Source organism: Cottoperca gobio, chromosome 24 (genome assembly GCF_900634415.1).
Source record: "Cottoperca gobio chromosome 24, fCotGob3.1, whole genome shotgun sequence".
NCBI lineage: Eukaryota > Metazoa > Chordata > Actinopteri > Perciformes > Bovichtidae > Cottoperca > Cottoperca gobio.
The window spans coordinates 9,292,375-9,316,091 of record NC_041378.1 but is presented as its reverse complement, the minus strand read 5'-3'; the positions used below and the strand labels follow the sequence as shown (position 1 = coordinate 9,316,091).

General features: G+C 39.7%; 2 protein-coding genes across 3 annotated transcripts; one reads left to right on the top strand and one right to left on the bottom strand.

Annotated features, from left to right (window-relative positions):
* Positions 1-819: 819 nt before the first annotated feature.
* Positions 820-15,206, bottom strand: LOC115028956 (sorting nexin-9-like). The gene is given in 21 exon segments (XM_029462911.1): positions 820-2,299; positions 2,437-2,528; positions 2,615-2,729; positions 3,170-3,259; positions 4,206-4,282; positions 4,446-4,523; positions 4,719-4,822; positions 4,929-5,032; positions 5,154-5,284; positions 5,389-5,506; positions 5,612-5,650; positions 5,652-5,738; positions 6,000-6,084; positions 6,385-6,523; positions 8,029-8,064; positions 9,314-9,476; positions 10,573-10,650; positions 11,294-11,416; positions 12,280-12,354; positions 13,670-13,756; positions 15,071-15,206. Coding segments are annotated over 21 exon segments (1,881 nt in total). The 5' UTR covers positions 15,083-15,206; the 3' UTR covers positions 820-2,251.
* Positions 15,207-15,289: 83 nt separating this feature from the next.
* On the top strand, positions 15,290-23,701 carry moxd1l (monooxygenase, DBH-like 1, like). 2 transcript variants are annotated; one of them, XM_029462913.1, is made up of 14 exons: positions 15,290-15,393; positions 17,436-17,656; positions 17,819-17,965; positions 19,166-19,318; positions 19,622-19,702; positions 19,939-20,094; positions 20,204-20,306; positions 21,259-21,431; positions 21,542-21,630; positions 21,834-21,930; positions 22,085-22,144; positions 22,543-22,637; positions 22,810-22,909; positions 23,085-23,701. In XM_029462913.1, exons 2-14 carry the CDS (start codon positions 17,459-17,461, stop codon positions 23,238-23,240), a joined length of 1,608 nt encoding a protein of 535 aa, XP_029318773.1. In that variant the 5' UTR covers positions 15,290-15,393; positions 17,436-17,458; the 3' UTR covers positions 23,241-23,701. The 2 variants fall into 2 exon arrangements, with proteins under 2 accessions (XP_029318773.1, XP_029318772.1); XM_029462912.1 differs by lacking the exon at positions 15,290-15,393 and having other exon boundaries at positions 17,387-17,656.
* The last annotated feature ends 16 nt before the right edge of the window (positions 23,702-23,717 follow it).

The window sequence follows — 23,717 nt, the reverse complement described above, 5'->3', positions numbered from 1 at the left end:
ATTAAACCATAATGAAAATAATAATTAGTTAACTCAACTGTAAAACAGTAAAATCCTGCTTTGACATTAATGCAGAAGTAGTAATAAGTAATAATAAGGTTTACGTTTTGCAAGAGCACTCTATGGAAAACCAAGAACATTTGTGAAAGGGGGAAATAAGAAATAACTCTCATCATCCAGTAGGCACACTACTGTATATCTGTGACATCCAGTAAGTGCTTCTTACATTCAAATGACTTTACGCATGACTTTCCAAAGACCTTTCTCCTATTGGCAGGTTTGTGTCAATATAGCAAGCATGTGTTGAGCAGAGGTCAAAGGTCGGCCTACGGATCCAGAAGGTTTGTAATCAGTTCAAGTTAAACTGTTATACAACTTAAAAACACAATTACAAATGTTTTATAAGATTTTGAATTGCGGAAGAATCTTTTAAACCCGAGTGGTCCGATGTCCAATCAACCCCTAAACACACTAGAACACGTACACTCAAAAAACTAACGAGAATGCCTGTACTGTGTGGTGTATAGGATCTGTGCTTTATGTGGCCTACACTTCCAGCTGCACCTGATGGGGGCCGAGAGCCGAGTGTGGGGTAAAAGGGCTCTTTCACTTCCTCCACTACAAGACTGCACAAACACACTCTTTGACCCTTCGCACAGGCTGCCGACTCATTCTCATTCCTATCCATCTCTACGCAAGAAGCTGCTAAAGCGAATAAGGGCTTTACTGTGAGTAAGTGAGAGTGCGCGTAGTGTGTTGTGCGGAGAACAAGACAAGGTTTCTTTCAAACGCACACAAAGAAACAAAGAAACTCCCAAATGAGTACAAATCATTGTTTAATAAATCAAACTGAATTTTTGCTCCTCTTTGAGTTACACAGTATTGCAAATACTCCTATACATAAAATAGTTTCTCAAAGACAACAAGCACCTGATAGGTCAGATAGAATATATGTATATATTTTCATGTATCAAGTGATAAGAAAACAAAGCGTGAACAATATTAGAGACTGATTGAAACTTGGGTGGTGAAAAGCAAAAGCAAAAAACTGCATACATGACATAATCCATGGCTCCGTCCCAAACTTTATTTATAGTACAGATTCTTACAGCTAACGTTGCCGTTACACCTTCATATAAAACACCGTTATCCAGTCAAAAAGAAAAAATAGGACAAATATTCTTCAGGACAACGGGAGAAAGACGGGAGGTAATAATTCTTAAAGACTTTTGGCTTTAAAGTCCAACACTTTAAATGATGAACCCCAACTTGAGTATCATTATCCCACATGTTGTCGTCTTTCCTGAAATGTAAACTGCAGTGTCATGGTACGCCGGCTGGGGTCTAAGTCAACCATTTCCATTTTCCTCAAAAAGGGGCAAGGCACGTGGACAAGAAGGGAAGGGGGTGGAGCTTCCTGTTAGCTTTTGAGGAAGTGCAGGGTGAGAGGGGGGCAAGGGGAGTGCTAGCAGTGGACATACAGAGGACACACACTCGGGCTTTGACAACTCTTCCAAGACTTGGATTCATAAAAAGAGAATGCTCCACTGCTTTTACACGAGATGTTAGGACTCCCTCAAATGTTAACGGTACTAAGAGGCAAAACAATTATAAAACATCGGCAGTAAAGCTCTGATTTGTTAGCAATGCTGCATTCAGAAAACCCACCCCCCTGCCGTCTCTTCTGACAGAGAGGAGGATGGCTTTGGTGTCACGACATCACTGTGCAGACAACGTGTAGAAAATAGTATTGCTTTAAAATCAGTAGATATAATGTGAGCAGACATGTTGGCACCTATAGCTGTACAAAGCTATGACTTAGGGAAAGTCAATGCAAAGCAGCAATTCATGGGTTTACTTCCCCGTGTCAGAAGCTGCGGACCTTGTACAGAGGAAACTGTGTGTGTGTGTGTGTGTGTGTGTGTGTGTGTGTGTGTGTGTGTGTGTGTGTGTGTGTGTGTGTGTGTGTGTGTGTGTGTCTCAAGTGCGGCTTGTTCTGCTATCATTGCTGGCCGTAAAAAAAGTGTCAAAGCCCTTTCAGAGGCTGCACATGCTCATCAACTGTTCATAAAGTTCTGAGGGCACCGCACGAATGCAGCACCCTGAGCAGTAAAGGAAGAGATGAGGTAAGAGCGAGAGAAAGAGAGAAGTGAAATTTAAATTAAAGGGAGGGAGAAGAATGCAGTGTAAGCAAGAATATTTTGGATGTTGAGCTGCTTTAACTCGTCTTGTAGTGCGAGACTGAAGGCTTTCACATTGTAGTGAACTGACTGTGCGCTTGTCTCAGCTTTGCTGCAATCTGTAGATTCAAAAGAAGAAAAAGTCGCATTAATACAAAAGCGAGAGGCTGGCGAGCACAGAGCAGCTGCGCACCAGGTAATAACAAGGACAAACTGTCCAATTTACTCGGGTAGGCGGTGGATAAAAACACTTTACCGTCTCGTAAAACTTCACTTGCTCTTCCAAGTACAACTGCATGACCCTGTTGTAGTCATAGATGCGGTTGCTATGGAAGTGGTTCATCTCGGCTGTGGGAGACGAGGGGGGAAACCAGATATCAGATACACGCCACGATAAACTCCACCGCTGCGATGTTTCCGAGTGAGCGCGTTACCTTGTAATCCGTACGACATGATGCTGACTCGTTTAGCCATGGTGACTTTCTCCTGAGGGGTGATTTTACTGGTGGCCACCAGCTTGTCGGCCTCCTTCACTTTATCTATGGCGGCCTGCAAGAATCAAAAGCATTGAGCAAACAACAACACAAGAGTTTTCAATTAGCTACTTTCCAAACTAGCAATGCACCAAATTGAGTTGCACTATCAAGACATCAGGAATGCTTCAGCCAGGAATCAGGCAATCAACTGTGTAAACAGGAAGTCACTGCAGCATCATTAGCTGTAAAACAACTTCTTACTAGAACAGTTTTAGGAGCAAAACAATATAATAAACTGTTAATGCTTTGGCAAAATAGGTAGGACTTGTATTTACATGGATATTTATGAGCTAGCAGTATTCAAACAGTTTCTATACATAACTACAAAGACTTGAACTTAACAGCTGCTGCAGAAACAGTTTCCTCTTTGAAGCAGAAGTTTAGTATAACAATTTAAATAATACAATTCATTTGTTTTCTAATAAACCTTCGTGGATCTATTTCCCAGTGTACCTTATGGACTCCGATGGTGTCCGGGAAGCATCCAAGAAGACCCTTATATTCATTGTTGGTCTCCATGACGAAGTGGAGGTCTTTCTTGGGCTGTAAAAGGAGAAGGAAAAAACAAAAAGAGAAATTTAACCTAAAAACAGGAAATATCACACAGATAAGAAAGAACACAGGAAAACATTACATCACAGGAATAACTTCCCAACGTTTAATTTTAACAGCCTAAAAAAAAGAGAGATTCAAGTTTATAACTCCTGAAGAGACCACGGACTGAGCATCCAGCAGAGCCAGACACTAAACAAAGAGTTGCTGTTGTGCACAAAAAAGCATGTGCAATAACAGAAGGGGTATATTTAGCTGATAGAACACTCAACACCTACACCCTTGCCTTATCCTTAAAAGTATCAAGGGAAAGCTGTGTGCAGATACAGACACACTGCATTGTGTTACACCTTTGGCTCATAACTAAACTAAAGCTCACAATTCTACAGTAGCACTGACAACAAGTGTCTGCAGCAGCATAAGCTTACCAGATGAATCGTCCCTCTGGAAGCTGCATGAACATCAAAAAAGGCCCAAGTTTGATTTTATTACACACCACAACAATCAGACTACATAGAACGGTCAGAAATAGTAGGTCAAAAGAAGGTTTAGCAGAAGACTAGAGACACACTGTGGCTTCTTCTTTTACACATACAGACCTCACTAACAGGACGCGGGGTTAAAGGGGCCGTAAATATGCCACAAACAGGATGTAAACATTCAGTGCAGCCAGGAAACGTTCACAGGCCGTGGGAGATATCATGATTATTGAGAACACGAAACATTGTTGTTGATAAACGTGACGGAAACTCGCAAGACCTTTGAAGGAAAGAGAGACCTTTCGTGAAGGCAAACAAGTGCGGTACATTCTAGTCAACACCCCTGCCGGGACCTTGGTTGAATTTTAAGGCACGAGCAGCAAAAGTAAAAAGGTTGTTTGGGGGAGGATAAAAACATATGAAGGAAACACTTAAAGATTTCTAATAATAGTACCGACCTGCTCTGCTACCATCTGAGCGATCTCCTCATACGTCTTGCCTGCTGCCGTCATGGCATCAGTCAGGGTCGACTCGCCTGCAGCAGAGAACGGGTTCAAAATATGGTTTTACGGCATTTGTGTGTCAATTTGGTTCAAAACAAGACTTCCACATAATAATTGGCTGCGTAGCAAATTGCATCTACATCTGCCACGACCACTATGATGATTATGACGTCACGTTTGTATTTATTGCTGTACCTTGGTATCCACTGCTGGTGAACACGGAGGAGAGGTTTTGGAAGGCTTTGCCGATTCTCTGGTACTCTTTCGGCAAAGCTGTGGAGGGGAAGAAATCAATTGTTACGGTGGACATACACACACACACACACACACACACACACATTTTGTCTCAAGTTGACAAAATACTGAACACAATCAATCATCCTTTAATATAAACAGTCATTACGGTACAAAGGTGTGGCCTTGTGTGTGGTAAAACATTTGTTCAGCCTCTGTGCAGTGTTTACGTACGGCCTGTACATCTCTTCCAGTGCTCGTTGCCCACTGTGAGGATTTCCTTTACCCCGTCATCCATGGCTTTGGTGAACCGGCTGAACTGCTCACACTTCTGCTCCCTGCGGACCATTTTACATACGGTAAAAATCGTAAGCAAGGCGAACATGCAGTCGGCCACAGAATTAATGTCAGTGCTTCTTGAGCCAGTGGTTAGATTAAACTCACACTTCCACAGAATCCAGGTCCCCAGCTTCAGGCTCTATCGTGGAGAAGATCATCACTCCCACCGTCTCGTCTTTCTCTGCTTTTCTCTTCCCCATCTTCCAGTCCTGTGCCAATGGATCGCTCATTTTAATTAAGCAATAATAGTAGTGATAATAAAAAGGACTTTCTTTAATCCTTCAGCAATGAAGGGGAGAAGGGAGAAGAAGTGGAGGAGCCTTAGCACACCTTCTCATCCTTGTAGGTGAGGAAAATCTGGAAAACATCACTGCAGGAAACAACCGGGTGCCTGCACATCCTGGTCATCCAGCCCTGCAACCTCTCCATACGCATCTTGATGAATTCTTCCTCAAATCTCCCTGGAATAGAAGGGAGGATGCACATAAACAAATAAATAATATATGTTTTGGTGATCAGTGTTCCTTGTATCTCACTCTTGTCGGTCACAGAGTCTGGCACTTACCCGTCACCTGCTTGTCTGGTAAAGACGGGATGGGGATGGCTGACCCAAATTTGTCCAGCAGCCTCTCATACAGCCAATCGAAGTGTTTGTATCTGTGATTGACAGGTCGGTTTGTGGTCTGCAAAGTAAATAACACAGGAGGTATAAACGCTGAATGTCATATAAACACTCAACACTTTATCATTATATTATTTTACTGAACATGACGAGATGATTTACTTACGTTGGGTGTGATTTGGTACTCGATGTAGCTCTTGAGGCCAGTACAACTTTGAGCCTTTTTTGGGATCAGCCACCACACAGTCCAGCTGACTTTCTGGATAAGACCACACCGGACCAACTTCTCCAACCTGACCATACAACATATGGTTTAGAAACCTGCTCCTCTGCACTTTACACTGGCAGGAACATGAAATGATGCTGTAATCAAAGTGAATGTCCTATAGGAAGTATAACATCTGTTACTGCAGACATCTCTTGTGTTAGGATACAACATATGGTATTTAGTTCAGTCGTGAAGGTGACGGCACCACAACCACTGATATACAAGTAAAGACATGATGATAATAATCATCTGTAAACAATGCGTTAGATATTTAGAGATAGCCTACATAGATTGGCAGCTTCTCTTTGCCCTTAGCGAGCTGCTTGCACAGGAGGTAGAGCTCTGGACCGTTCTTGGAGAACCCAGGAAACCTGCTCGAAGAGAAAGAGAAGTTTCACCACGATGTCGTACGTAAAACTCTGGGAACGACTGTGACATTCCTGAAAGCAACAAACCAATTACAACGGAAGCACATTGTTCAGCACGAGATCACTCAATGTAGTCGCAAAACATTTGTAATAGTTTAAAAAACACAATATTTCTGACACAGTGGTGCGCTGTATAGTACCCAGTGACTGACTTTAGAAGCATCAACGCTGTTCTGCTCCTTTATTTGTCTATAAAACTCCAGACTCCAAAGCCTCAGGTCTTACTGCCTTATCGAGTCTTACTTGTTGAGGGAGATTTTCATCGAAGACCCATGAGCTCCACCTCTCTGCATTGCTCCGCCGTCTCCAGATTCTGACTCGGCGTAACCTCCTGTGGACTTTATGTCATCCCACTCATCATCCCACTCATCATCCTCCGCTCCTACGGGCAGACACATGCACACGTGGTTGTGTTTTAGGTACGGAAAGTACAAATTATGTGTTCAACAACCCTACTGTACAACGTGTTATTGTACAAGAAGCATGTATATATATATATATATATATATATATATATATATATATGTATATAGCTGCTGGGGAAGATTACCTGATGGAAACAACAGCTTCTGCTCGGTTATATCAATTAAACACTAGCAGGAACAGACATTCGAATGTTTAATCCTGTTTATTAAACCAATTGTTAATGTCTTATATCATCAATCACTGCTGTGTTGGATAGACAGACAAAGAACTACATGTTGACATATATTATTATCTAGATGAAAGGGAAGAGTATTTTAATGTGATTAGGGTTTCTTATTATTATTTAATAAGTAGAAGAACACTCTGCTTAGCTTTACTTTGGTCCTAAACATTCAATGTTTCCAGAGGTAAAAGGATGCAGTTGCACAAGCTTGAGGGCATGCAGCACTTGCTGTGAGCCATCAGAGACATTTACTTTCTGCCGTTGCTCAAGTTTCCAATGAAAACAGAGCATTCACCCTGGTAACCCTGCAAATAAATAGCCAACAGTTTAAACCTGGTTCTAAATAGGAACCAACTTATTTATGCTGAATATCAATTTATGCTTAATATCAAACCGTTTGATTAAGACACTGTGGTGCTAGGCAGCTCATTTCCCCCCCCCCCTCAACACACACACACACAACAGGCAAATTAGTACATTGCTGCATTATCTGCCCTACAAAGCCAAAATGCAATAACTCCATAATAATTATGCCGTAGAAGTTAAGTTTGCAAAACTACGAAACCGGTCATAAAGTTAAAGCCTTAGCTCGAGCTAAACGTAGCTACTCCTTTCTACACGTTTCCTTTAACTGAAGAATCAATTTTGATGCAACATTTTAGTAATTCAGTTTGTTAACTGAGTGTTAAATGAGGGCGTAATCATGATGGATCAACAAGTACTAAGACCACTAGCCCGGCAGAGCTGTAACCGTTACAAGGTTTGGCCAACCGGCCTCAAAACTTTAAACCTTCTTCAGTTTCTGCTCTCTGTCTTTTTTTAGGGCAGACATGCTGCGAGACATTATGAAAACATAAAAACACCGATCACAGTTAAAGTCTTTATATAATCTGGTCACACTCAGGTCAGTCACAATTGGCACTTTTCCACATCGCAATACAGTTAATATAGTGTTAATATCAAGATACAACTTGAATGCGCCACACACACACACACACACACACACACACACACACACACACACACACACACACACACACACACACACACACACACACACACACACACACACACACACACACACACACACACACACACACACACACACACACACACACACACACACACACACACACCCTAAAATGATTTGCTAGAAACTCTCGTATTGCCAGTACGTATTGCCAGTCCACACACGCAACAATTAGGAAAAAGCTTCCACCAGGCGACGCACGGGATACCTTTGTAATCGATAAGGTAAGGATACGGGTAGATGTCTTTGGCAAGAAGGAAAGAAAGGAAAAGTCTGTTAATTCTTCTTCTTGTCATTTGTTCCCCCAGTTCTCTTTCTTCAATAACAACTAGAGAATTTTAAAAAAAAAACATGCCAAGTGTCCTGAGTCAGGAGTGAGGCTAACTTTTCCAGTCTGGCAAAAACAGAGTGGTGATTTGATTGTCCTGTCTACATGCTGCAGTGTCTCTGTGGAGGGACGGGCCACAGACGGATACTGAGCAGAACCAAGGAGAATATCGTGGCTTGAACTACCTGGAGTTCTAGATTACAGGGTTTCCTGAATATTCTCAAGGTTTTTCTCTTAGTATCAGGTTAAATTGTAGGACAGGAAACAGTACTCTGTAATTATAAAGATTATCTTCTTATATTGTTCTATTATATTCTACTCCAAGGAAGTCGCTTTTAAGTATTGTTTGCCAGGACTACCTGAACCTATAATTCACTGTGAAACATAGGTTTTTATAATATTTCTAGTGAGCATAACATAATTGATTTCTTCCAAGATTAAAAAAGCAAAAACATTAAGCACATTTTTAAATACTTAAACTATCTACCAAGTGTTATTAGCAAGACAGTTATCATAGCTGCAGATAATCTTACTCAGATACCTTTTACTGCATTTATACATGAGGTGTACTAAAACATTGAAAGTCGTTTAGGCTACTAGGCATTTATAAATGTACAAAACGATTCACAAGCCACATAATGTAACTGCGTTGTAGTGTTACATAAACTTGCTTATTATTTGATCAATAAAGCTCAGCAGTAAGTCTTGGTTTACCAGAACAATCCCGTCCCCTGCAGCCACATATTCCATCCTGTCCCCACAATTACAGTTTAAAATGTAACCATCTACAAACAGTGAGTTTACACTGTGTGACCTTCCCATGTGTGCAATCCCAATGTAGAGCTGTAATCTCTGTTTTTAGCGCCACACTTTCCGGATCATTAAGTCTGTTACTTCAGAAGTCCGACATTAAAATAAACCTAAATTATCCTGTTAAACATTAAGACAGAAAACGTAAAAAAAGCAGAAGAACCTCAGAGCAGCAGAGCCTTGATTTAATATTTGAGGTTTTTGAAAAGCAGTACTGAGTAGTTAGTGCAAGTACAACCACGAGAATTAAATGTACATCTTATAAAGAGATCATAGGGAGTGTTTCTGCTGCACTGACATGTTGCGTTTTTAACATCGGGCTAACCATGGTTGCCAACTGAAACGCTGTTCTTACCTGGGCCCTGGTAAGCCTGAGGGTGGCCCTGTGATATGGGGCCCCAGGGTTCAGCTGGAGCCTTCCCAGTCTGCGTGCCCTCTGGGTTGGACGCCCAGTTATTGTTGGAGCCCCCCGAGGGGTCCGCGTTCCACACAGACCAGGGATCATTACCGTTACTAGCCTGGAAGAGACAGAGAGAGAAAAGTGAGAGGGACGAAAGAATGACAGATTAAGTATGGAGCGGGAGAGGAGAGAGAGAACACAGAGTAGAGTCCAGTGTAGTTTAGAGTCTGTTTAATGAGAAGCAGACAGTAGTCTTTAAAACATGCTTTATCAAACACATGATGCAGATCTGGCCTCTAACAGGGAATATGTAAAGAGAGTAGTTTGTAAATGCTGCTCAACCCATGCAGTAACTACACATCTAAAAATACAAAATGCTGCATATTTGGAAAAAATACACTTTCTTAAAATTATGAATATGCACACTATCTCACACACAAACACTACCATTCTCAAGTCCATACACACACACACACACACACCAGTATATAGAGTACTTACAAGAAAATGCAACTGCATGCCGTGCTCGCAGGGCCGTGTCGGTTAACCACTATAGAATCGTGTAGGCATGCAATAGAGTGTATGTGTTCCTCTTGCAGTGTGCAGCTAGCTTAATGCTAACCAAGTACTGAGCTGCCTGAACACAGAACTAGTGCAGGCATTAAAAACACCCCATAATGCACACAGACAGACACAAAAGTACTGTAATGAATGAACCAGTAGTTTCACAAACAATTGCTGCGATGACGAATGAGCACAGAAGTGCAGCGAGGAACGCTCAGACAGCATTTTTCTGATTCAGCAGCAACTTCACTGCACATAAACAGATCACATTTTATACAACAGTCAGAAGATTTTTTTTATGATAATCTGATCATTTGTGGAGTAAATGTCACGTGTTCTGGTCTGATGATTCCTCAGTGTGATTAGTCAATTATACACGAGATACGAAGATCACGGACTCTGATCTTTAAGTTTTTATAAGTTTCCCTGTAGTGCTGATTCATATAATTGGTATAAAGGGCGTGGGAATCGATTGGTGACGTGTGAGTGTGCACTGTAGTGCAAGGTGCACGGAGAGAGTGAGATCATGCTTTCGGCAGGCAGTAGGAGTAGGAGGGAGAATTTGCCAAAGCAGACCAATCAGAGAGGGGGGGGGGGGTTCTTGGGGGCAGAGGGCTTGGTTTTATACACCACCCCTACGTGGCGGTTACCTCATCGGGGGACGGAAGGTAGGGGGAAACTGGGGTGTCAGGGGTGTCCGGCTGGGGACTTAAGCCCCCAGCATCCACCTTGAGGGGAAAAGAAGGTGACATCATCACAAAGCGCCAGCAGTGAAGGTTTACACTCAGCAAGGGATGGGTTAACGTGATGCTGGATATGGATGTGTGGGTGAGAGAGCATGAGGAATAATGGCTGACACATTTCCTGCCTTGACTCCAACCCCTTACATTTCTACTGATCCAGCAGTACACTCACACTTGTGGAACTTCCTGCCTGCTAAAAAAAAAAAAAACATGCCACTGAAATGATTTCCTCTTGGTTCTATTTTACTAGAGCTAAAACCTGCATCGGTTTGTAGAGGACATGTACGGTGGTGAGTATCTTCCACAGCAGCTGCTCTCACTTCTGCATCTTTGGATCTCACAGGCTGCGAGGACGTCAGTAAAACTCTGTCATTGCCCACTTCTTCTTTCTGCTTTCTCGTCAACATCACACATAGTTTTGAGTGGACAAATATGAACATGACAGGTGCTCTGCGCGTAGCAACGCTGTAGGTTTTTACACTCTCTTCTCCAGCACCATCTTGGGCAGCTGAATTTAGAGAAGTTATGGCTGTACAATAATCTACAACTCTGAGTAAAAGGTCAGTACAAAGCAAAAAAACAAACAGGCATGCAATATACCCAAACCTTAATTAGGGGAGTGCATTACCTGGTTATTTGCAGGTGCTGCTGCGGGAGCGTAGGAATCAAAGATGGACAGGTCTTGAGTTGCAACATTCGGAGTTAGTGCTGCAGTTCCTGCTACTGGGAACGATGGTACCGGCTTACCCAACTACAAAAGGAAAAGATAAAAAGACAGAAGGAGAGACAGAAAACAGTCCAGTTGGCAAAACAAATGCAGATATTCCAGTGTGATTTAATGACTTTTAAAAAAGGTACAATCTTCTGTGGTAACGTGATTGTGTCTCCTAGGCATTCCCTGGCTTTGCAAACGGTGTGGTGACAGTACTGGCTGGTGATACTTAAATGAACACATTTAAATCTGCTTTACACTGGAATAGGAAGTAGTTGCTTGGGAAAGACATTGTGTCCTTAGATGTTACATAAGCAACAAGTGCAATTGTCATTAGCTGTTTTTTTATGATTTGGAAACAAATCAAAAACAGTCTCAGGGCAGCTGGGGAAGAAATTTAAGGTCAGACAAACATATCCACATGAGCTTGTTTGCTAAGTATAAGTAGGGATAAAGTAGAGATAATATCTTTCTCTCTTTCACACACAGACACTACATTGTTAGATGTTGCAGTCAGGGTTGTTTAGAGTGAGGCTCAACTGTTAAATAGACTTCACAGACTTTACTTTGAATCAAACTCTCCCTGTGTCTACTTTCTGAATGTCTTCAGGGTGAATCATATCCCCATGATGAAGTCACAGTTACTGACCACAGATACACAAACCCCCTAAAAGCCCTGAAGGAGGTCCATCCTGTTGTGATTTTAGCTTTGCACACGACATGGCACCACGGTTTACATTCAAAAGGAGACACATATCTAACAGATACAGATAAATAGTTGGCTGTACTTTGATACAGATGGTACACATTGTGCATCTTTAGCTCAAAGCGTGAGAGCCGATAGCTTTGCGCCTTCATTTTCTGTGGTGAAATCACCGTGATACACCAAGTGTCTATCTTACCTCGATGTAGTCTTCTGGCACCAGTCCAACCTCCCCTCTGGAGTTCTGCGCTTCAATCCAGCCGCCTCCAATACTCTGGAAAAGAGTGAGGCCAAGAAAACAGCATGTTAGCGTAAACGACTGAAACCGGCTCAGACCAGCAGAGAGTATGTGTCTGCATCACAAGCACAGACCACTGGGGGAAATCACATAAAAAGGAAACCTGAGAATGTGTTTAAATGCATCCCAGTAACCCGATTACTCCAAAACCAACATTTACATGCAGCTGGTCAGTGATCAGATTTCTCCTCTCGGCTTGCTACAGTATGTTTGAATGATACAGCTGCAGCCTAAACATTTTTGGAGCATTTGAGTGATAGCGTGAAGACAGTAATATTAGCTCTCTCATCATTACTGTTTTGATGTACAGAAACAAGCTCAGTTTCAGTTTAAGTCACCCTCCAACTCATTAATGATGCAGGGATGATGTCCCCTTTGATCTGCTGCCACAGTAATACTTTCCCATACTGTATGAAGTATTTGACATGTTGATATGTACTTTTGCAGAAACCAGATTTCTCCAGAAAAGCGTCGCTGTTTTACTGTAGCTGTGTTTCTTTTAATGTGTTATTGCAATTAAGGAAACATCCCATTTCCCACATGTTATTTAGCTGACACTAACCAGGAAACACGAGCATCTGTTAACACACTGAAAGCTCGCAGGACAAAAAGTCACTTCATTTAGAGAAGAGAAAAAAAGAGTCTGTTTTCCTGATACAGTAGTTCCTGATTGGCTTGAGACCGACTTTGATTAGAAAACTATGTAGGTCAGCATACAGCGAGTGACCTTTGAACTGTTGTCGACTGGCAGTAATGACATCATGTTTACACCCTCTCTCTTTTTCCTTCCTCTGTACGCGTTTGTGACACTCCTCGTTTATATCCAACTTGAGATCATGTGAGCTGGGATATTTTATATGACTGTTGGTTTTTAATGTTACAGAAGAACATTAAAAAGGTTTGAGGCTACAACACACAAAGCTATTATAGCCAACTAATACTAAACATATAGGCAGAAAATAGCACCACTAAAAATAAAATACTCACAGAAAAAGAAAATATATAAAAAAATTAACTTCATAGTAAAAACCAACATAATAATTAAACTTAATTGTTTTTCCTCTTCCACTGTCAGTGGTGATAAACAATTAGGTCCATAATCCTTCTTGATAATCACATAATGCAAACTACATCAATACAAAAATTATTGTACATGATCCACACAAAACAGGCACTACCAACAAAAGCACACATTAAAACTTCATGTAAACAAGTGGAATAAAAAAGAAAAGTAAAGATAAAAAACACAAAAGAAAAGCAGGAAGTTCGAGGCGTGCTCTTATAAATGTACCTGATTAGTGATAGTAAGTGTCTCGCCTTCTTTCACCGACAACTCGTTGTTTCCAACCTCAGCAGTGAAGTCATATAAAACTTGTACCTAGAAGATAAAACACACAAAACCCTTACTGCATTTTGATGAACACTTTTATGAAGACAACAGCACGTGAACATATATTTGCATGTAACACACCCAGTACCATCCTCAGGTTATTGTAGAGTTTAATTAGAGCACAGTGAAACAGGCCAAACTAGTTCTTCTAGGCATGTTATGCTGACTCTTAAAAAGGAACCAGTATCAACCAAAAACAAGGCCAGAACCATCCCAATACCTGGTTCAGTTTAATGCAGGAGCCTGCAGTTGTTCTCACACTGACCCACTTCTAATATGCCCTTCCCCCTCGGCTCCAGACACACACACACACACACACAACAGTGAGATGTAAAAGTGTACTATTCTTGACATTGTTTTTCCCAGGTCACTTCATGGATGCTTTTTAAAGTCTACCACACTCAAACTTGACTATCTCAATTCATTTGCATGCCGTTTGTGATCAAAACAGTATCAATCTTCACAGACTATCTACTTAACTTGTTCATTAACCAATGAGATGAAATCAAAGGCTATTTGCTCTTGGAGGAACAGATATGTATTTTAGTGTTAGCCTGCTACCTCCAGAAGTTTTTAAACTGGACTACAAAAGAGAAAGAGTCACAAATGTTTGACCTTCTTATCTTGTATGATTATTATGATGATGATGATTATTATTATTATTATTATTATTATTATTATTATTATTATTATATATATATATATATATATATAGTTTTATTTTGGCTTTAATGGGTATCCTCAAAATACGCCTCAGACCCACCCACTTATTTCCTGTTATTATAATAGTAATACTCATAGGCTGCTTATAGTATTAATACTAACAGTAAATCAAATTATAGTATTAATAACAACTACATGTATTATTGATTAAACACTCAATACTGTACTGAATGAAAAAAAGTCATTCACACGCTAAAGACGACATTTCCCAGAATTCCACGGGAGAAATGACCCGCACTGGAAAGGTAGTAAAATGTCACAAGACCCTTTCTTAATGAGGCACATTTTCCATGTAGTATAGCAAAAACATGTGTCACATTTACTGCATACAAATGTGTCGTAAGCATCCATTAAACGTTTCTTAAGCGGAGTATTAAAATGTTTTGACTCTTAATAAGTAGCTTATCGAGTGAAGTGTTCACTGTAAACCTAATGCGAGAAACTACAACTCTGTCTGCGCTTCTACAAGTCCACACAGCCTGCATTTCTTTTGTAAAAATACAGCTGTCAGGTGAAACTTGGAGAGACAATACACCCGGTGTTGACGTTAAAACCGCTTGGAAAAGTTGTCAGACTTACCTTTAGCGCCATTGTCGAAGCATTGATCAATCATTACAAAAGCAGGCCCTGCGGTTTTCAGGATTTCCAATCCTCAGCTGGACATTTCCCCCCGCTGCTTTCTAACTAAAAGCGAAGACAAAACGGTGATTCCTCGCGGTGAACAGCCGCCGCAACACAGACTTTAACACATTACTAACAACAGTGTGTTACTTAGAAACTCGAAAACCTGGAAAAAGACGGGAGGAATGGACTTAGTTCAGTGTAGCTTCAAGTTTGAAGCGCGCAGAGAGCTGCTGACAGTACGGAGGGAGTGACCTGCACCACGGAGAGAAACCGGAAAGGTAGTGTCGGTCCGACATGGCCCTTCAAGACGTGACTTAAACATTTTTTATTTTTTTATTAGAAAAGGAGCAAACTAAAAATAATAAATAAATAATATACATACAAAATGGATCGTGTTAAAATCACAATAATAATACTTAATAGTGATAATAAGAAGAATTCATAAGCCAAATGTTATTATTAGTATTATCATTATAATACTTAAATAATAATAATAATTTATTATAATAATAATAATAATAATAATAATAATAATAATAATAATAATAATAATAATAATAATAGCATCAACATGTAAATATGCTTGGTAAATCCAAATATTAAATGTTTTACTATTTCTAATTCCTTGTACAATATGTCTTTTATCCATTTTCCAAGATATTTAAACAATGCTCAGAGTTTCCGATTACATTAGGCTTAGTTGGTTTTATTCTGAGCAATGGTCAAAGTGTTATTGTTCTAATCTCAAAACAGCTACTGTAGTGTGTGTACTGACAATGTTGTTGACAGATCACAGCTGGCTCAACGGCTGAAAGGGAGTGACCCTGAATGTATTTCTTATGCTGAAGTCGGCCTCTGCTGGGCTCAATGTGGTATTACATTACAACCAAGGTTCATCGTTGACATCTCTGTGGTCAGGATCGGATAGGCCTACAGTTGCCTTCTGTGTGTGTACTGTCCAACTTATTGTCCATCAAATCAAAAGACAAAGACGAAGCATCAATAGCAGTAATACTGTTGTCTGTTTATTCTGTCCAGCTCACATATGTCTAGTCACTCTTTGCTGTATACAACAAAACTAGAAAAAGGCGAGATATGTTAAAGGAAATTCAAGCCTGCTCGCTTACGCTGAAAATTGCAGGTGCAAACGCTGTTAACAAGGATAAAACTGACTTAGATTTTAATCGTTCACATCGGGGATGTCGATTGGGAATTACAGTTGAATTTGAAGCACTGAAAGGGTTCGAAGTGTTTTGAAGAGATGAAAGCTATTGAAATCATGTTAAAGCACAATTTGTGAAAGTATTTAACATTTCAAGTTTCATCCCTGTAGGCAGTTGCATTTTCAGTATGTGTGTAAGCAGTGATAGCAGTTGAACTGTCAGTTGAGTTGTAAAAGATGAAAGTAATTGAAGTATAACGTTGAATGCTTTGTAAATATCAGTTGGTTTGTTAGGAGTGACAGGAGCAAGGATTACATTTTTCAGCGTCAGTTGATGTGTGGAGACTGAAAGCAGTTGAAATTTAGTTGGGATAGCGGAAGTGTGTGCAACGTAAATAATAATAATGAAGATACTAGAATATGAGGGTGCATTGCTAAAGGCATTAAAACATCACCACACTATTTGCTTTCCTATATATTTGATATAGAAGGTGACAAAGAGAGGGAGAGGGTATGAGAGATATAATTTTCATTTGGGCCAATATTGACAACCATGTCTCTGGCCAAAATGAAAGGTACATCTTTCATTCCTGCTGCTTCCTCGTCACCTCCTCATATATCAAACACCTGAGTGTCTCAATTTGAAAGAACCTGTGGAACAGGTTGAGGAGCTGAGAGGGGATACAGTAAGTAGGTGAACTCTGCAGCACACCTGACCACAGGCCGTTGAGAGAGACAGAAAGAGGGTATTAGTGTGTCATTTTATGAAAAGACTTGACTTCCAGGCTGAAAATGTTCACACCTCTGACATCAAAGACAGTAAACTTGCAGATATTCCACTGAGAATAAACTATGAAGAAATGGAATTTTAAATTATAGCACAAAAATCTGCACGAGGCTACAGCCAAAGTGATATACAGTGTATTTTTTGTTCTACAACGGCGAAATGACTGAGCATTTTTCGCCCGTATCACTTGAGTTCATCTAGCAGCGCAGGTGTGTCGAAGGAGGAGGAGGAGGAGGGTGGGGGGGGGGGGGGTAGGAGGGGTTTTGGCAGTTCTACACAGATGTTAGCTCAGTTTGAAGATATCCCACTTCACAGAGACATCATGCTCTCTCTGTTTCCTTTCCTCTACCTGTTCTCGGCCTGGACAAAAGGAGCGGGGGCGTCGGACCCCAACATGCCCTTCATGGAGTACCTGGACCAGAATCATATGGTCTGCCTGGAGTGGGGCTTTGATAACCCGCAAGGAAACATCACATTCAAGCTGGTGGTCAACACGACAGGCTGGGTGGGCTTTGGCTTCAGTCCGAACGGAGGCATGAAGGGTGCAGACATGGTCATAGGGGGAATTGGGTCCAGTGGAAGCTACTTCACAGTAAGTCATCACCAGATATTAACATGTGTAGCATGTTGGTTTCATCTATACTTGGATATCTTTAAGTATTACAGGAAAAATCTCTTAAATGAATAGCAAACACAACACAATGTGAAGCCAATATCTTTCTGCTGTGTGAAAGTTGTGTTTTTTGTCCATTAGGATCGTCATGCCATAGGAAAGTTTATGCCCTTGATGGACGAGCTGCAGAGCTACATTCTCCTCTCTATGATTGAAAGTGAGGGTCAAACCACGATGACCTTTCAGAGGTCCATTCAGTCGTGTGATGACAATGACTTCCATATCACTGTAAGACATTCACATATTTTGTCTTATTGTAATATTCTGCACGTGGGGTATTAGGGATGGGATGATATAGGACTTTATCGCGGATCACTCACAATGAGTTGATCCTTGATAAATTTCCATTATCGGGTTAATCGTGATAATCCCCACATGAGTGACTTGAAAAAGCAGTTTGAGCCTGATATTAAAACTAAATACAGGAATTATTGAAATAAAATAACAGACTTACCCCATGCTGCTTTTGTTTTTTAAATGTATACTTTATTAATGCAGGGGTCCTCATGATTTAGGATTTCCTTATTTAAGATTTCACCAAAAAAAAGACTTATGTCCTATCTGCGATGCAGATTTATTAACTGAATGTAAGATAAAGTGATTCCAGTATGGTTATAGTACCATTTCAAGAGTTTTAAGCATATTCGGATGATAATCGGGATAACATTGTGAATCACAACTATTTTCGCCAGAATAATCGTGACATGCCTAATTATATGTAACGCTGGTGAGTAAAATATCAACTTCAGTTACCATTGATAACTGCTTGAGAATTCAGGACTTTATCCATTATTTATTATTAGGAGTGTTTTATTTCTTCATTGTTAAATCACACTGAATAAGTAATGAGATTGGAAATGTCCGTGCCATATAATGTCAGAAAAATGTCACCTTTGTTGGTGTCGGACTGCGGACTGGTTAAAACTTTATACAATACGACAGATTTAAATAATGAACCTTTTTCTTTGTAAGAATGGTGACAGTTACAGTTATATATATATATATATATATATATATATATATATATATATATATATATACAGTAACTCATTAAACCTCACTTAACTTGCTGTTTAACCTGAGTCACAAACTTGAACTTTTCCTTCCCTCTGGCTCATTATTTGCAGTCTTTTGTATTGCTGATCTAATTCTTCTGAAGCTCAAGTTTCCTGCTGGTATCCGTGTTTATTGTATTATAGGATTTTGTTCACCTGAATGTTATTTAATGCCGTGCATTGAATTGGGTGTTTTCAGATATCAAGACAATGGCAATAAAAGAAAGAGGGATACCTAACATTGTTTTGCGCTTTGAACACATGGTGATAACACCTTGCTGTATGTTTTGACATGTATGTTTTGACCCCCCCCCCCCCGCCCAATGCACCCTCATTCATGCTTTGTGTTGTCTAAAATTGCCATCTTTTATAGACTCAACCCATTAAACTGATCTATGCCTACGGAGAAACAGATGAAATCGCCTACCATGGGGCCCGTAGAGGCACCAAGGAAGTCAACCTGCTGAACTATATGCCCAGGACGACCTTAAGCAGCCTCAACTATCTCATTGCCAAAATGGACAACGTAGGAATAATTCCTGCAATAATAAAGGAATAAAAACAGTGATGACAATGATAGAAAAGGCATGTTTGTGGAAGTTATAGGACATTTCTTTTACTTGATTTCTGATGTTTTACCATGTAGCTCACTTATCATGTAGAGTACTAAGGAATACATAATAGTCTTTACTCTTTGCTTTATTAAAATATAGTTTGGATGAATGGATGGGAAACAATTAAAAAACCATAGCAAGTCTGATAGTAGTAGTCCAAACTAAGACAAACACAAATTGTGTTGTTTACCTTTATCTTTATTCTTTTGTTGCAGATCACTATCCCTCAAAAGAATACCTACTACCACTGCAAGTACATGAAGTTGAACTTAACTACAAAACATCATATATATCTGGTAATCTTTCTTTCTTCCTGTCATCACTCATCAGTCACCTTTTAATCATATCAAATGCAAAAAGTAGTTACGAGTGTCATTTGTTAATTCCTAACAGTGGAAGAGAAACTAGTACCACTCTTCGAAAAGTGAACAGAAAAATGAACGACAAGCGTCCTGATTTTCATATTTATTTATATCTTCATTTGCCGTTCTTTAAACATTCTGTGCCAAATCTCTTCTAAACTTTACCCCAGATTGAACCAGTGATTGAGCACATTGACATGGTGCATCACCTGCTGCTGTACCGCTGCCCCTCCTTTGTGACGAAGGAGGAGGATAAGCCGTGCTACATGGGCGACATGGGGGATACCTGCTTCGGTGTGGTGGCTGCATGGGCAGTGGGAGGAGGGGTGAGAGAGAATCAAGTGGCTTTCTCTGAATGCTTAGATTTTGTTGTCTGCATTCTTCTGTGTATATCAATGTCATTGTTGTGCAAGAGTTTTCTCCCGAAACCCTCAGGTGTTTGAGTTTCCAGAAAATGCAGCCATTCCTATTGGAGGTGCAGACAGTAATACAATCTATAGGCTGGAAATCCACTACAATAACCCAAACAATGAAGCAGGTAAGTACTGAAGTATGAAACACTGGAACATTTTCACACGGTCTGTCTGTCTATCCAGAAAGACCCGGGATAATTGATACTTAGATTTTTAAATACATATTTTAAGTATTGTATGTAAGAAACATATCACAAAGATTGTTTTCTCAATAATGTTATTGTAATGTTTAAAAAAAATAAGATTTCACTTGTAGTCAACATCAGGTCAATCTTTCGGACAAAAAATACATTACAAGGCATGATTTGGTAATAATAAAATAATAAATGCAATCTTTTTATTCTTTGTCATTCGATGAATATTGGAAACAAATATAAAACACATCTCTTCCTCAAGAATTGCTAACAAGATCTCTTTTGTCTCACTCATAAAAAGACGTATAACTTCACCAGAAAGCCCAGGATGTGCTTTTAACAGTACACCTGGTCTCAAACAAAAGTGCATGGTGTTTGAAATGAAGACCTCACTGTCATATCCGCCACAAAGGACCAAAATAAATTTGCCGGGTCTCAGGAATATACAGTATATACCTCTGTTTCTTGAATTGTGATATTAGAAAGTACACATATACAATTGTTTACAGGTTATACATTTATTGATTCTATGACTCAAAAAACAAAGCAGCAAATGCCGAGATCCGTTCCAAACATTTTGTAACTCAGAATGTCTTTAACATTTTCAAGCCCAAGACAAATAACCCTGATGAAACTATTGGGGTCATTTTCTCAGACTTAACATAACTCGCTCAAGGGCCACTGAAGACATTATGGACCTGTTGTAGGCTGAGCAGTACACCCCATGATCTGTACATTGACCTTTATGTGTACAATTAGTGGAATTCCCCTTTAAAATGCCTCCAGTGCATTTTAATAAAACATGGAATACTTTATTCTATAGTCTGTCTTCATCACATGACCAAGATGCAAACTTTTTAAACTCCTGTCTCTCTCTGTATAGGTAGGACAGACAGCTCAGGTCTGAGACTGCACTATACAGCCCAACTCCGGCAGCATGACGCAGGCATCCTGATGACAGGTATTTCGCCGCTTTCAGATGTGCACTACAACATCCCTCCAGGTGCCACTGAATTTCACACCTACGGCGTGTGTAATACCACTCTCTTTTCAAAGGTCTGTAATGGTTCAGTATGGATTTCAAACTGAGAAAAATTAAGATGTTATTGTTTTTTTGGGTTGTTTCTGACTGTGTTCCTGATAGTGTTTCCACTTTCCACCTCTAGCTTTTGAATCCTGTGCCTGAACTGCAAGTCTTTGCTGGGATGCTGCACACTCACTTAGCTGGGAGGAAAGTCAGAGTTGCCCACTACAGGTAACAAAGATGCTTTATGTCCGTCAATATTAAAGCTGAAGAATAAAAAAGAAAAGATACATAAATGATTTTTACTGATTTTGTAACACATTGTTGGTATTTATTAAATAATGAGTTTAAGGTAGTTGAGTTTTGGAATAAAATCCAGTTTTGCATTGTACTATTGTTTTCTTGTAAACATAGTGATACTTTTGGTCTTTCAGAAATGGAAAGCAGAGAGACTTCTTGCTCTTGGATGAATACTTTGACTTTGAGTTACAGCAGAGCATCAGTTTGGGAAACATCAAGACCATCAAGCAGGTAAATCTCCATTGCCTCCATGCCCAAATATTATGCCCATGTGTTACAAGGCAGTTTTTTAAAGTAAGATATTAGTTATTTGGTCTCTTAACTTAACTGTATAATTGTAGTGTTCTATAATTTATCATGACACATTGATTGTCTCCCATTACAGGGTGATGAGATTGCAGTGGAGTGCACCTACAGTACTACCGATCGCACCAAAGTCACTACGGTGGGTAAATATGACCTCATGTCATTACACATATAATGTGAATGAAATAGAAATAGAAAGAGAAGCACAAGTAATATGAAGACTTTTGATGAAAAAAATGAGCAGGTTGATATTTCGTGTATCTAACTAAAAAGATTGATGAAATATTGTAACTATAAACCTAATGGATATGGGCACCTTACCATGAAGACTAAATGTTATGTTCCTTCCTGTACAAATGAGATACAGTATAATGTTAAGGCAGGGCTCCTTCAGACAAACAAATAAATACAACTCATAATACTTTGATATTAGAGCGCTCACATGTTTCCATGGCATCATATACTTTGTTTGAAATCCATCCACATGTATAAAGAGAATCTCATGTCTCTGCCATGTTTCACATTGTCCTCCCTCAGTTCGGGTTACGAACTACTGATGAGATGTGCCTGGCCTTCCTGTACTACTACCCTGCAATCAAGATCACCACATGTGCTAGCTTCCCGAACACAAGGTAGATCTATAAGCTACCATTAAGACCCGATGCAGTGTTTCACATACTATTTCTGTTGAGACTGCAACAGTGCTGGTTTACATAGCTTACATACATATATAATTTACATTTACTTTTTGTGGATGTATCTTGATATGCTCTTTTAAAGTAGTTTTGTACTCATTTCTGACAGCATGTCTGAGAACAGCACAACTTCAGACCAGGATAGCATTTCTGCGCAGGAAAGTTTCCTGAAGACCCTTCCACAAATTCAGTACGCTTCTGATGACGATGTAAGTAACTGAATTGTTCGATAGTGTAGTTTCTTTTCTACCTCCAATCTAATAAATAATTTTTTTTTGAGGATTTTATTTTTTTTAAAGACTGTGGACTCCTGTCTGTTGTTGCTTTCACCAATTATCATAAAAAAAGGTATTTCTATATTATATCATCTTTTCTTTGTCACAGTTCAAATTCTCAATGGAGAAAAATGGCAAGGTCAGGGAGATGATGAAGACACCTGACCCTTGTCAGAAAAGCAACGCGGCAAGCAGACTCAGCACTTCCTGGATTATGAACCCAGCAGGAATCACACTTTTGTCACTCTGGATTGCAATAATGTAACATGGTTGTATGAGCAAAACCATTGCAATCTTGATAAAAGAAAGGCACAGTTAATAAAATCTGTATTGTCCAACTGGCTTCAACTTTACAGGACAGGGTGTATACCATTTTCTATGTTTTAATTCTCTCTGTTCATTGCATATATATATTTTTTGGTGTTGATTAATAATCACAGATCAGGCCATATCATTTTGCAACTGTCATATTGATTTTCATATTGAGATTTACATTCCTTTCTTACTTTAAACTCTGTTTCATAAAAACGCATAATACTATCTGGCGGTAGATAAATAAATGATTGCCACACTCAATTTATACAGTTTTAAGGGAATTTAACAAATGTATACCCTAATACCTACAGTTTGCACTATATCTTGAAATCTTGAATCATGCACTGTAAGACTAATTGCTGATGTATACATGGATATATACAGTTATATAAAAGAGCCAATAATGTCTCACTTAATAAAATACATA